The sequence below is a fragment of the Procambarus clarkii genome, chromosome 94 (genome assembly GCF_040958095.1).
Source record: "Procambarus clarkii isolate CNS0578487 chromosome 94, FALCON_Pclarkii_2.0, whole genome shotgun sequence".
NCBI classification, from domain to species: Eukaryota; Metazoa; Arthropoda; class Malacostraca; order Decapoda; family Cambaridae; genus Procambarus; species Procambarus clarkii.
In genome coordinates, this window is record NC_091243.1 from 10,620,335 (window position 1) to 10,632,952 (window position 12,618).

At 49.4% G+C, this 12,618-nt stretch overlaps 1 protein-coding gene across 5 annotated transcripts in view; it reads right to left on the bottom strand.

Moving 5' to 3' along the window:
* Nucleotides 1-12,618, bottom strand: part of Lrp4 (LDL receptor related protein 4) — a 222,350-nt gene that overhangs the window by 21,536 nt on the left and 188,196 nt on the right. For all 5 annotated transcript variants that reach the window (XM_069319939.1, XM_069319940.1, XM_069319941.1 and 2 more), the window contains 7 exons: nucleotides 5,644-5,824; nucleotides 5,057-5,210; nucleotides 4,402-4,516; nucleotides 2,976-3,070; nucleotides 2,218-2,399; nucleotides 825-985; nucleotides 309-458 (listed from right to left, as the gene is read on the bottom strand). In XM_069319939.1, coding sequence (XP_069176040.1) covers nucleotides 309-458; nucleotides 825-985; nucleotides 2,218-2,399; nucleotides 2,976-3,070; nucleotides 4,402-4,516; nucleotides 5,057-5,210; nucleotides 5,644-5,824 — 1,038 coding nt within the window. The remainder of the gene's footprint in view (nucleotides 1-308; nucleotides 459-824; nucleotides 986-2,217; nucleotides 2,400-2,975; nucleotides 3,071-4,401; nucleotides 4,517-5,056; nucleotides 5,211-5,643; nucleotides 5,825-12,618) is intronic.

Sequence of the window (12,618 nt, forward strand, 5' to 3'; positions counted from 1 at the left end):
TAAGAAAAAACATCATCTAAAAACTGTCATCTTCTAGAGAATGAGAGAGAAGGAAAGAGAGACATGAGAGAGAGAGTGAGAAAGAAAGCGACTAAGAGAAGGAAAGAGAGACATGAGAGAGAGAGTGAGAAAGAAAGCGACTAAGAGAAGGAAAGAGAGACATGAGAGAGAGAGTGAGAAAGAGAGCGACTAAGAGAAGGAAAGAGAGACATGAGAGAGAGAGAGTGAGAAAGAAAGCGACTAAGAGAAGGAAAGAGAGACATGAGAGAGAGAGTGAGAAAGAGAGAGACTAAGAGATGTACGAGTACCTGAGGTCGTGAAGAAGAAGCAAGCCGTGGGGGCAGTAGCAGGCGTAGGTGTGGTGACCCGGGAGACACAGGTGAGAACACCCGCCGTTCTTGAGGCTACACCCGCGCCGCTCCGACGCCAGCGGCACCGGCTGGCGCTCCCTGTGCATGCTGCAGGCCACCACCAGACAGGTTAGAGCAGGGACGGGTCTCCACACTCCACAAAGCCGCTAATTGGTTGCAAACTTCATTTCTAGAGACTGTTTAACCAGGAGGAATGTTTGGTACTCAAAGAAAGGGCTGACCGAAGATAATAAGCTTAACATATTCTGATAGGTGTACAGACCCACTTGGAAGACTGAGTGAGTGAGGAACGCTAGTCACTCGGTTAAAACTGATTTAGGATCAGCAAGTGAATTAAGACATGAACTAAGAATTGGGAGCATGGTACTGTTGAAGGGAATGGAGGTTACCCCTACGGTGATTCCGGGGGTCTAGGTCCCCGCGGCCCGGTCTCTGCCACCTGTACACACCCACCTGTGGATATCCATGGGGAAGGCAAGCCTGGTGTGGATTTCCGTGTACCCGTGCCCAGTGCGCTTATTGGCCGTGTGGATGGAGCGGGTGTGCCAGTCAGTCCAGTAGAGGTAGTCCTCGAAGACGGTGATGGCGTAGGGGTGTGGCAGCCCCTCCAGGATCTAACCGGAGTGCCAGGAATGTTCAAGTACTTCTGAAAACTCCCACTACACACAAGTCATAGTCAGCAAAAAATCCCCCCAAGACATATACCAATAACCTTTTTTGACTTGATCACTATACACAGCAAGCCAGATAATTTATTAATGTGCAATCCACATTGTGGAGAAGCTGTCTCAACTAATATGATTTCAAATATCAGTGGGGGAAGAATTAATTATGAAATAGTTATAGATATGTTCCTTCCTGACAATTGTTAGTTACTCCAAGACGAAGCCATATATGATGGTCAAGCCATACGGAGCAGGGAGTGTTCGTGATGATGATGAGTCACAATATGCAGGCGATGAGTCACAATAACGTGGCTAAATTATGTTGACCAGACAACACACTAGAAGGTGAAGGGACGACGACGTTTCGGTCCGCCCCGGACCATTCTCAAATCGACTTGAGAATGGTCCAGGACGGACCGAAACGTCGTCGTCTCTTCACTTTCTAGTGTGTGGTCTGGTCAACAGTGTTCGGGATAACACTGGCTCCGTTAAGGTAGGAGAACATTACTAGTTTTCTGTGAGTATTACTAATAGGGAATTAGTCAATGTCAACAATTTATGAACACCTTTTTCCCTCTGATCAATTCAACAAATGTATGATAATCTTAAAAATGTTATTGGTAAACTGTAAAGGATATGGACACCCTCAGGCAAAGTATTGACATATTTGCTTACTTTGAGATGAGTGAAGTTTTGTTTCATTATTTGTGAAATGGGGTATATATATATCATACGTATTTCTCTGCATCTTTTATTTTTGTAATAAAATGACAACAGACACACACACACACACACACACACACACACACACACACACACACACACACACACACACACACACACACACACACACACACACACACACACACACATGCACTTGGGGAACAGGTTGTGGAAGCAAATACTATTCATACTTTTAAAACTAGGTATGATAGGGAAATGGGTCAGGAGTCATTGCTGTAAACAACCGATAGCTGGAAAGGCGGGATCCAAGAGTCAATGCTGCAAGCACAAATAGGTGAGTACACACACACACACACACACACACACACACACACACACACACACACACACACACACACACACACACACACACACACACACACACCATGGCGCCGACGCCATGATGCCCGAAACATGACTCCCACACCACGGTGTGGCGCCACACCTCTGCCTCTCACCTTCCTCCTGTTAGTGCCATCAATCTGTGCTGCCTCTATGACATGCTCCTTGGCATCGACCCAGTAGAGGGTCTCCGTGGGATAGTCAATGGTGATGCCATTAGGCCAGTGCAGACCCTCGCCAATGATGACCTGCCTCTCCGACCCGTCCAGGTAGGCCCGCTCGATCCTTGGGTTGGAGCCTTGTAGAGAGAGAGAGAGAGTGATCAGTGAGACACGAAGCACTTGGCACTGATTTTGGCACTTACAAAACACTTAGGTCGGGCCTAACACCGACCCGTCTAGGGTAAAAGTTCATAATTCATAACGAAAAAAATTCCCAGGAATAATGCTGTGGAGGCTAGACCTTTGGCAAGCCGCCGACTCCCTGCCCCCGTCGAGGCGGCTAGAGATGGCGGTCCCTCAGGGTAAATGAAGTCAGGTATATTCAGTTATTCAATCACACAATGGACTTTGCAAAGCCTTGCCTTACAAGGACTTTGCAAGACAAAGCCTTGCCTTACAAGGACTTTCCAAGACAAAGCTTTGCAAGCCTTTGAAACCAGAATTGGTCTTCCCATATGAGACTGAAAATTTAAATGACTTTGGCTGATATAAGATGATTTTTAGGGATACTTGAAACTTAAGATTCTCGGTTAAATTAATAATTGCAATTTATTTACTATAAACTTGTTTAAACTAACCAAACTATAAATGTACACTTATTATGAATAAAGCATTTCAGTTGCAATCATTATCAGGAGGACCTCTCTACTCACCCCAATCAGTCCAGACGAGGAGGTCCCTAGCAGGGTGGAGAAGAAGGGCGCGGGGCTTCTGCAGGTTGGTCCACACCAGCGGCCTGCGACAAGACCTGTACACACACACCAGTTTCCAGTTGATTGACAGTTGAGAGGCGGGACCAAAGAGCCAAAGCTCAACCCCCGCAAGCACAATTTGGTGAGTACAATTAGGTGAGTACACCAGTACGTGTTTACTCTGGATGGCTTCTACACACTCCAGACTGCTCCTTCATGCTCCAGTCTGCTTCCATATGCTCCAGTTTACTCCCACACATCCCAGCCTGCTCCTACACAACCCAGCCTGCTCCTACACAACCCAGCCTGCTCCTACACATCCCAGCCTGCTCCTACACATCCCAGTCTGCTCCTACACAACCCAGCCTGCTCCTACACAACCCAGCCTGCTCCTACACAACCCAGCCTGCTCCTACACAACCCAGCCTGCTCCTACACAACCCAGCCTGCTCCTACACAACCCAGCCTGCTCCTACACAACCCAGCCTGCTCCTACACATCCCAGCCTGCTCCTACACATCCCAGCCTGCTCCTACACATCCCAGCCTGCTCCTACACATCCCAGCCTGCTCCTACACATCCCAGCCTGCTCCTACACATCCCAGCCTTCTCCTACACATCCCAGCCTGCTCCTACACATCCCAGCCTGCTCCTACACATCCCAGCCTGCTCCTACACATCCCAGCCTGCTCCTACACATCCCAGCCTGCTCCTACACATCCCAGCCTGCTCCTACACAACCCAGCCTGCTCCTACACATCCCAACCTGCTCCTACACATCCCAGCCTGCTTCTACACAACCCAGCCTGCTCCTACACAACCCAGCCTGCTCCTACACATCCCAGCCTGCTCCTACACATCCCAGCCTGCTCCTACACAACCCAGCCTGCTCCTACACATCCCAACCTGCTCCTACACATCCCAGCCTGCTCCTACACAACCCAGCCTGCTCCTACACATCCCAGCCTGCTCCTACACATCCCAACCTGCTCCTACACATCCCAACCTGCTCCTACACATCCCAACCTGCTCCTACACATCCCAGCCTGCTCCTACACAACCCAGCCTGCTCCTACACAACCCAGCCTGCTCCTACACATCCCAGCCTGCTCCTACACATCCCAGTCTGCTCCTACACAACCCAGCCTGCTCCTACACAACCCAACCTGCTCCTACACAACCCAGCCTGCTCCTACACAACCCAGCCTGCTCCTACACATCCCAGCCTGCTCCTACACAACCCAGCCTGCTCCTACACATCCCAGCCTGCTCCTACACAACCCAACCTGCTCCTACACATCCTAGCACGACATATATAACACAAAATTATTATACAATTACAAATAAATGAATGTATTAGGATATGTGAGTAAAGTGCGTTCCTGACCCGTCAAGATGGGAGACTTCTATCCTTCTAGTGACGCTGTCTAGCCAGTAGACGTGATCGTTGACCCAGTCCACTGCTATCCCGCTTGGCATACGCAGCCCCCACCGTACGATAGCTGTGGGGAAGTCAAATACGTAAGTATATATACATATATGTATGTACATATATTCTAGATGAACACGTTGTACTGAACCGGGTGAGAATAGCTTGAGCTACCTCATCCCTTTGTGTGTATTTATACAGTAATAAACTTATATTAATTGAACAAATCCACAAGGGACGTGACGAGGATTCGAACCTGCGTCCGGGAGCATCCCAGACATTGCCTATCTTATATCAATTGAATTTGTCTCCCGCAGTCCCCCTCTCTCCCTCCCTGGGACCAGATTCACGAAGCAGTTACGCAAGGACTTACGAACCTGTACATCTATTCTCAATCTTTGGCGGCTTTGTTTACACTTATTAAACAGTTAGTGAGCTCCGAAGCACCAGGAGGGTGTTAATAACAATACCAACAGTTAATTGGCAAGTTTTCATGCTTGTAAACTGTTTAATAAATGTAACCAAAGGCGTCAAAGATTGAGGGGAAGATGTACACGTTCGTAAGTACTTGCGTATCTGCTTCGTGAATCTGGCCCCTGGTCCCCAGGCTGACCTTTCTCGCCGGAGCCGTTGAGGAAGGCCCTCATGATGGCGTCCAGACTAACATCGGTCCAGAAGATGAGGGAGAGGTTGTAGTGGTAGTCGATGGAGATGGCGTTCTGCAGGCCCTTGGCCACGCTCGTGTAGCCCCGACCGTCGATGTTAATCTGCGGCCCAGCGAGCGAGCGAGCGAGCCAGGGGGACAAGTATAGGTTACACTGGTCTAGTGTATAAGTGTATAAGTATAGCTCTCTGATCATTCTCTTAACACTCCCTAATATAGCAGAGAAGTGTACAGCACAAGGGAGAACACTGGACTAACATCATCCTCAAGTGTGAGAAGGAACACACACATATTTCACTGACCATTTTTTTTTAGATTTGACAGGCATTTGTGGTGGGCCGGGTGCTGATACTCAAGTGTTGATGAGTGTAGGGACAGTGGCCCCTAGGCTGTGTCCCTACACACATGAGTGTTGCGTCAACTTAACACAGACACCTCAGTACACATGAAAAACATAATCCGGACCCTTCACACCATGAGTGTGGTCAAGGGGTGATGGCTGGAGTGCGACTCCAGTCCGGTAAAGAGGGACTTACCTCTCTAATATCAGCCCGGTTAGCGAAGATGAGTCTGGGGAGGGTCCCCTGAGCCTTACAGGTGAAGGAGTCCGGTCTGAGGGAGTAGCCGACGACACACGAACACCTGAAGCTGCCCTCGGAGTTCTCACACAGCTGCGAACACGGCCGGAACAGCGAGCACTCGTCCACGTCCATACACCTGCACACACACAAGAACACGTTGACCATCGGTAGAACACACACCTGCAGCCGACACGTGTGTGTCTAGACACATGTGTGTGCCTAGACAACCTCTCGTCTTAAATAATGATACCATTAAAGATTGTAAATTGAATGTACTAAACATGTACTGTTGCCTCCAGAGAAAGTCTACTTTCTACTGTGACTTTCGGAGAGGGCTCAAGAAAGTAGGCAGGAGCCAAACCTGACATATTATAGGTCTAGTATTTTACATTATGCCTAATATTGGATATAATAGGCCTAGAATTACTAACGTAAGCCCAAAACAGGTTTGGATATATTTATGCTTAGTCTGTTTCAGTGTTGTTACGCCCTCTAGAGGTCCAGTAGCACAAGACTAGTGCCCATGGTGCCCCATGCTCCCCCAAGACTAGTGCCCATGGTGGCCCCATGCTCGCCCCAAGACTAGTGCCCATGGTGGCCCCATGCTCCCCCAAGACTAGTACCCATGGTGGCCCCATGCTCGCCCCAAGACTAGTGCCCATGATGACATTAACCCAAACCAAAACATGGCCTCAAACCAAGACTCATCAAAGCGTGTCCGGTCCAGCACGTAAGAGCTGAGGGCTCAGGGGGGACTCAGAGGAGGACATAATATGAAGAGGTAATCACCGGGCAGCAGCAACAGCAGCAGCAGCAGCAGCAGCAGCAGCAGCAGCCCGGTGACTCCCAGCCCTCAGCTCCGCCACACCAACCTGAGGCTGGCCATCCTTACGACACTTCCGACAGCAAAGCGGTGTATTTACCCACCTGAGCACTTGTGACGGTAAGCACTGTGTTTTCGCGCCTGAGCACATGGGGTGGCCGTCAAGCACCGGAAGGCGACAGTATCTCACCGCGGACACATTGTACACTAGCATAGTCTCCCTCCCCGGAACCCAACACTTTCGAACACTCAAGCAGCTACAATGAGGCGTGACCAAACTGCCACACAGCCAACACGACAAATATTCATATTCGTATTTTAAATTTTTTTTTTGAGATATATACAAGAGTTGTTACATTCTTGTACAGCCACTATTACGCGTAGCGTTTCGGGCAGGTCCCTGGAATACGATCCCCTGCCGCGAAGAATCGTTTTTTCATCCAAGTACACATTTTACTGTTGCGTTAAACAGAGGCTACAGTTAAGGAATTGCGCCCAGTAAATCCTCCCCGGCCAGGATACGAACCCATGACATAGCGCTCGCGGAACGCCAGGCGAGTGTCTTACCACTACACCACGGAGACTGTTAAAACTATATGTAAAACTATATTCCTGCCTGCATGTAATAGTGCATGTAATGGCAGGTGTATTTACTGAACGTCACTGTTGGCTGGCTGTACATATTTTGTACTTATAATACATTTCAAACGAAAACGGCAGATAATAGACAACAAATGAAACAATAGCCTATATATGTAAATGTGTTAGTGAATGTGACCAAAAAGGTTTAGATCAATGATTCTAGCAGAACATTTGTATTTATGTTTTTCTTTTTTTGTGTAATTGAAAAAATAACTCCAAAGTTCATTTTACAATGTTTAAGGGCTTGACGCGTGTTGCGAAAGGACACGTTTCACTAAGGTACGCCTAACAAACCTCGTAGACACCGGGAGTGTGAATACCAACAGAGTAACAGTTGTATATAATTCATACAGGTACGAAGGTGAACTGGGGCCAGATTCACGAAAGCAGTTACGCAAGCACTTACGAACCTGTACACCTTTCCTCAATCTTTGGCGGCTTTGTTTACAATTATTAAACAGTTAATGAGCTCGAAGCACCAGGAGGCTGTTTATAACAATAACAACAGTTGAATGGGACGTTTTCATGCTTGTAAACTGTTTAATAAATGTAACCAAAGCCGTCAAAGATTGAGGAAAGATGTACACGTTCGTAAGTGCTTTCGTGAATCTGGCCCCAGGTCGCCCTATCGAGGGGACTTAATTGTTGCTGGTGTTGGGGAGGTGTTTTGATCCTGTACTTCGAATAGTAGGATCCCTTGATTGTTTCAAGCGTAGGTTAGACATATATATATATGCATGATATTGGGTGGATATAAATAGGAGCTGTCTCGTATGGGCCAATAGGCCTTCTGCAGGTGCCATCATTCTTATGTTCTTATGAAAGTACAACAATCAGAAGTACACTAAGGTGAAACTGGGGATTGTAAACAATCTCAAGGAAAAGTATGATTTATTTATTTATTTACTTATATAGAAGAAGGTACATTGGGTTTGTGAGAATACATAGCATAGTACAGTAATTGCACTCTTGTAAAGCCACTAGTACGCGCAGCGTTTCGGGCAGAAACTCAGAAACATGATGAAACAAAGAAGCATCGGAAGCCATTGACGACAACCGGAAAAGCTATGATTCTCGACTCCTCCGCAGAAACCACTTGAGTGCCAAGACACACGCAAGACATCCAAAGTTGAGTGTGACCGATGCACGCCCGTCCTCTTAGATGGCCGCTTATGTTGATTCATACAGTCTCCAGCAAGGTTTAGGCATCACTCTTGAGGGGGAAAACGCCGGACGTAATCCTTCAAGTGAGAATTTTCTGCCATAAATTCCAATGTAACGGAAGAAGACTCTCAGGCATGCACGAATGAGCACACGTGTTCACATCACTCCCTCTCAGACCAGCCGCTCCCAACCAGATCCGCTTCCAGCCAAATATACGTAAAATGGACCAAATGGTCCGAACCTTGAAGAATGCGAAAATGCAAATCTCCCGACAGATCCTCTAAGGCCGCCCCTCTCACCCGACCTAACAGAGTCTAAGAAAGTCTCTGAGTCCCTGAAAGTCCTGAGAGTCTCTGACACGTCCCAGGGCGTGTCAGACCCAGGTACGTAGAATTGAAGAACATTGAAGAATGTTCAAGACCAGGACGCCGGGCATCTTACCCCTCGGGTATGTTTCCGTACACTTCTGTCGGTCCCACAGGACCAGCAGGCAGCTGACACTTCAACCAACACCTGGAACAACCAGCCAGCAGGCCGCCTCACACCTGGAACAACTGGCCAGCAGGCCGCCCTCACACCTGGAACAACCAGCCAGCAGGCCACCCTCACACCTGGAACAACCAGCCAGCAGGCCGCCCTCACACCTGGAACAACCAGCCAGCAGGCAGCCCTCACACCTGGAACAACTGGCCAGCAGGCCGCCTCACACCTGGAACAACTGGCCAGCAGGCCGCCCTCACACCTGGAACAACCAGCCAGCAGGCCGCCCTCACACCTGGAACAACCAGCCAGCAGGCAGCCCTCACACCTGGAACAACTGGCCAGCAGGCAGCCCTCACACCTGGAACAACTGGCCAGCAGGCCGCCTCACACCTGGAACAACTGGCCAGCAGGCAGCCCTCACACCTGGAACAACTGGCCAGCAGGCAGCCCTCACACCTGGAACAACTGGCCAGCAGGCAGCCCTCACACCTGGAACAACTGGCCAGCAGGCCGCCCTCACACCTGGAACAAAAGTCACACAAGTCAAGGAGCTTCCGCACCAAAGGACTTGCAAACTAAATGTTTATCTTGCTATCATTCTTAAATATACTCGGCTCTTTCTTAGACTTTGAATGACTTCCTTTGTTATTTATTCTTCCTGTCTGAGCTGCTTTAAAATACTTGTTGAATATTGAGCCAAAAGCCTGTTTTGGTTTTGTTTGTTTACGCACACAGCAAAAGCCTCACTTGCACTATAATATAAATTCGTTTATCGGGGGACAGGGAGCCTGTGCCTATATATTTTTTAGTCTTGTATCGAGGTTTCCCCCTAGGGAAAGAAGCCGGTCGGCCGAGCGGACAGCACGCTGGACTTGTGATCCTGTGGTCCTGGGTTCGGCGATAGGGGCCTCGTAGCCTGGTGGATAGCGCGCAGGACTCGTAATTCTGTGGCGCGGGTTCGATTCCCGCACTAGGCAGAAACAAATGGGCAAAGTTTCTTTCACCCTATGCCCCTGTTACCTAGCAGTAAAATAGGTACCTGGGTGTTAGTCAGCTGTCACGGGCTGCTTCCTGGGGGTGGAGGCCTGGTCGAGGACCGGGCCGCGGGGACACTAAAGCCCCGAAATCATCTCAAGATAACCTCAAGAATGGGCAGTTTCTTTCACCCTATGCCCCTGTTACCTAGCAGTAAAATAGGTACCTGGGTGTTAGTCAGCTGTTACGGGCTGCTTCCTGGGGGTGGAGGCCTTGTCGAGGACCGGGCCGCGGGGAGACTAAAGCCCCGAAATCATCTCAAGATAACCTCAAGATAGGGTCAAAGTAATGACCCTCCCCAGGATGCAATAAAAAAAAAAAACAATATTTTATGTGTGATGCTCTAAGTTGATGTTAAAAAGTTTAGTTAAAAAGTTAAAAGTTAAGTTAAAAGCAAAGTTAAAAACCAATAAAACCCCCACAATAGTTAGTAACAGCTGATTGATTAACAGTTGAGAGGCGGGACGAAAGAGCAGAACTCAACCCCCGCAAGCACAACAAGGGGAATACAACTAGGTGAATACAACAGTTACCTGTCGGGAAATCCAACCCGAGATCACAGACAGCGAGTCGAGAATGAAGCCGACTGTGCTACGATGCCCTTATATGTTGTGTTCTTTAATATATCCAACCCGTTCTCGCACCTGCTTACAGTCATAGGTTAAGTAATAATTGTAAATAAGAAGCAATAAGATGCTTATCATAACATACTAAGAAGGTTAGGTGAGGTCGGTGTTTTCTATGAAGCTTTTCAAGGTAAACTAAAATATTCACAATCAATTAGTATGTCACATATGCACTTATTAAATAAGCCAATATTGACTTTAGGCAAGTGCGAGAACGGGTTAATATATCCTACGTGAATTTTGTGTTGGAGTCAAAATAAAACCGCTTATGTCAGTCCTTTGTATTATACGAGTAGCGGAGGTAGTTTAGATCAGTAAGTAGGAAGCAATCTCCGGTTACCTTGCTACTTGCGTAAACCTCAGTATTCTCAACAATATTTAAGATTTGGATATCTTATGGTGTCTCTTAGCAGCTGGAGGCATCTTAGAGCATCTCCCAGCTGCTGGAGGCATCTTAGAGCATCTCCCAGCTGCTAGAGGCATCTTAGAGCATCTCCCAGCTGCTGGAGGCATCTTAGAGCTTCTCCCAGCTGCTGGAGGCATCTTAGAGCATCTCCCAGCTGCTGGAGGCATCTTAGAGCATCTCCCAGCTGCTGGAGGCATCTTAGAGCATCTCCCAGCTGCTGGAGGCATCTTAGAGCATCTCCCAGCTGCTAGAGGCATCTTAGAGCATCTCCCAGCTGCTGGAGGCAACTTAGAGCGTCTCCCAGCTGCTGGAGGCAACTTAGAGCGTCTCTCAACTGCTGGGAAAATCTTAAGAGCGTCTCTCAGCGGCTAGGGACGTCTCTTAGCTGGTGAGAATGTCTTAAGAGCGTCTCTCAGCGGCTAGGGACATCTCTTAGCTGCTGGGAATGTCTTAAGAGCGACTCTCAGCGGCTAGGGACGTCTCTTACCTGCTGGGACGGCTTAAGACCGTATCATACCACCAACCACAACACCAGCCTCGCACGTACAGCTACACAGAGGCGTGATACCGGAGCGTATCTGGGCGTTACATTAAAAAATATATATATTTCGATCGCAGTCAGAAAAGATTTGACCACATCCTGACACGGGATGTATATAGGGAAGAGGTGGGGCGAGGTGAGGTGTATATAGGACCGCTTGGTGCTGGTGTCACGACCCCTCTCTCTCTCTCTCTCCTCCATCTGAGGTGCTCCTTGACGTCTTGCTGTCTGTCTCGAGCACATGTTAGTCTCAGATCAGGAGCTGACTTTGATAGTTCCTGCTCCGGACGTGGCTACACACCTGAAGAGCTCCTGACGTGGCCACACACCTGAAGAGCTCCGGACGTGGCCACATACCTGAAGACCTCCTACAACTGCTCCAGACGAGGCCATACACCTGAAGAGCTCCTGACGTGGCCACATACCTGAAGAGCTTCTACACCTGCTCCTGACTTGGCCACACACCTGAGGACCTCCTACACCTGCTCCAGACGAGGCCACACACCTGAAGAGCTCCTGACGTGGCTACATACCTGAAGAGCTTCTACACCTGCTTCAGACGAGGCCACACACCTGAAGACCTCCTACACCTGCTCCAGACGAGGCCACACACCTGAGGACCTCCTACACCTGCTCCAGACGAGGCCACACACCTGAAGACCTCCTGACGTGGCCACACACCTGAAGACCTCCTACAACTGCTCCAGACGAGGCCATACACCTGAAGAGCTCCGGACGTGGCCACATACCTGAGGACCTCCTACATCTGCTCCAAACGAGGCCACACACCTGAGGACCTCCCACACCTGCTCCAGACGAGGCCACACACCTGAGGACCTCCTACACCTGCTCCAGACGAGGCCACACACCTGAGGACCTCCTACACCTGCTCCAGACCAGGCCACACACCTGAGGACCTCCCACACCTGCTCCAGACGAGGCCACACACCTGAGGACCTCCTACACCTGCTCCAGACGAGGCCACACACCTGAGGACCTCCCACACCTGCTCCAGACCAGGCCACACACCTGAGGACCTCCTACACCTGCTCCAGACGTCGTGGCCACACACCTGAGGACCTCCTACACCTGCTCCAGACGAGGCCACACACTTGAGGACCTCCCACACCTGCTCCAGACGAGGCCACACACCTGAGGACCTCCTACACCTGCTCCAGACGAGGCCACACACCTGAGGACCTCCTACACC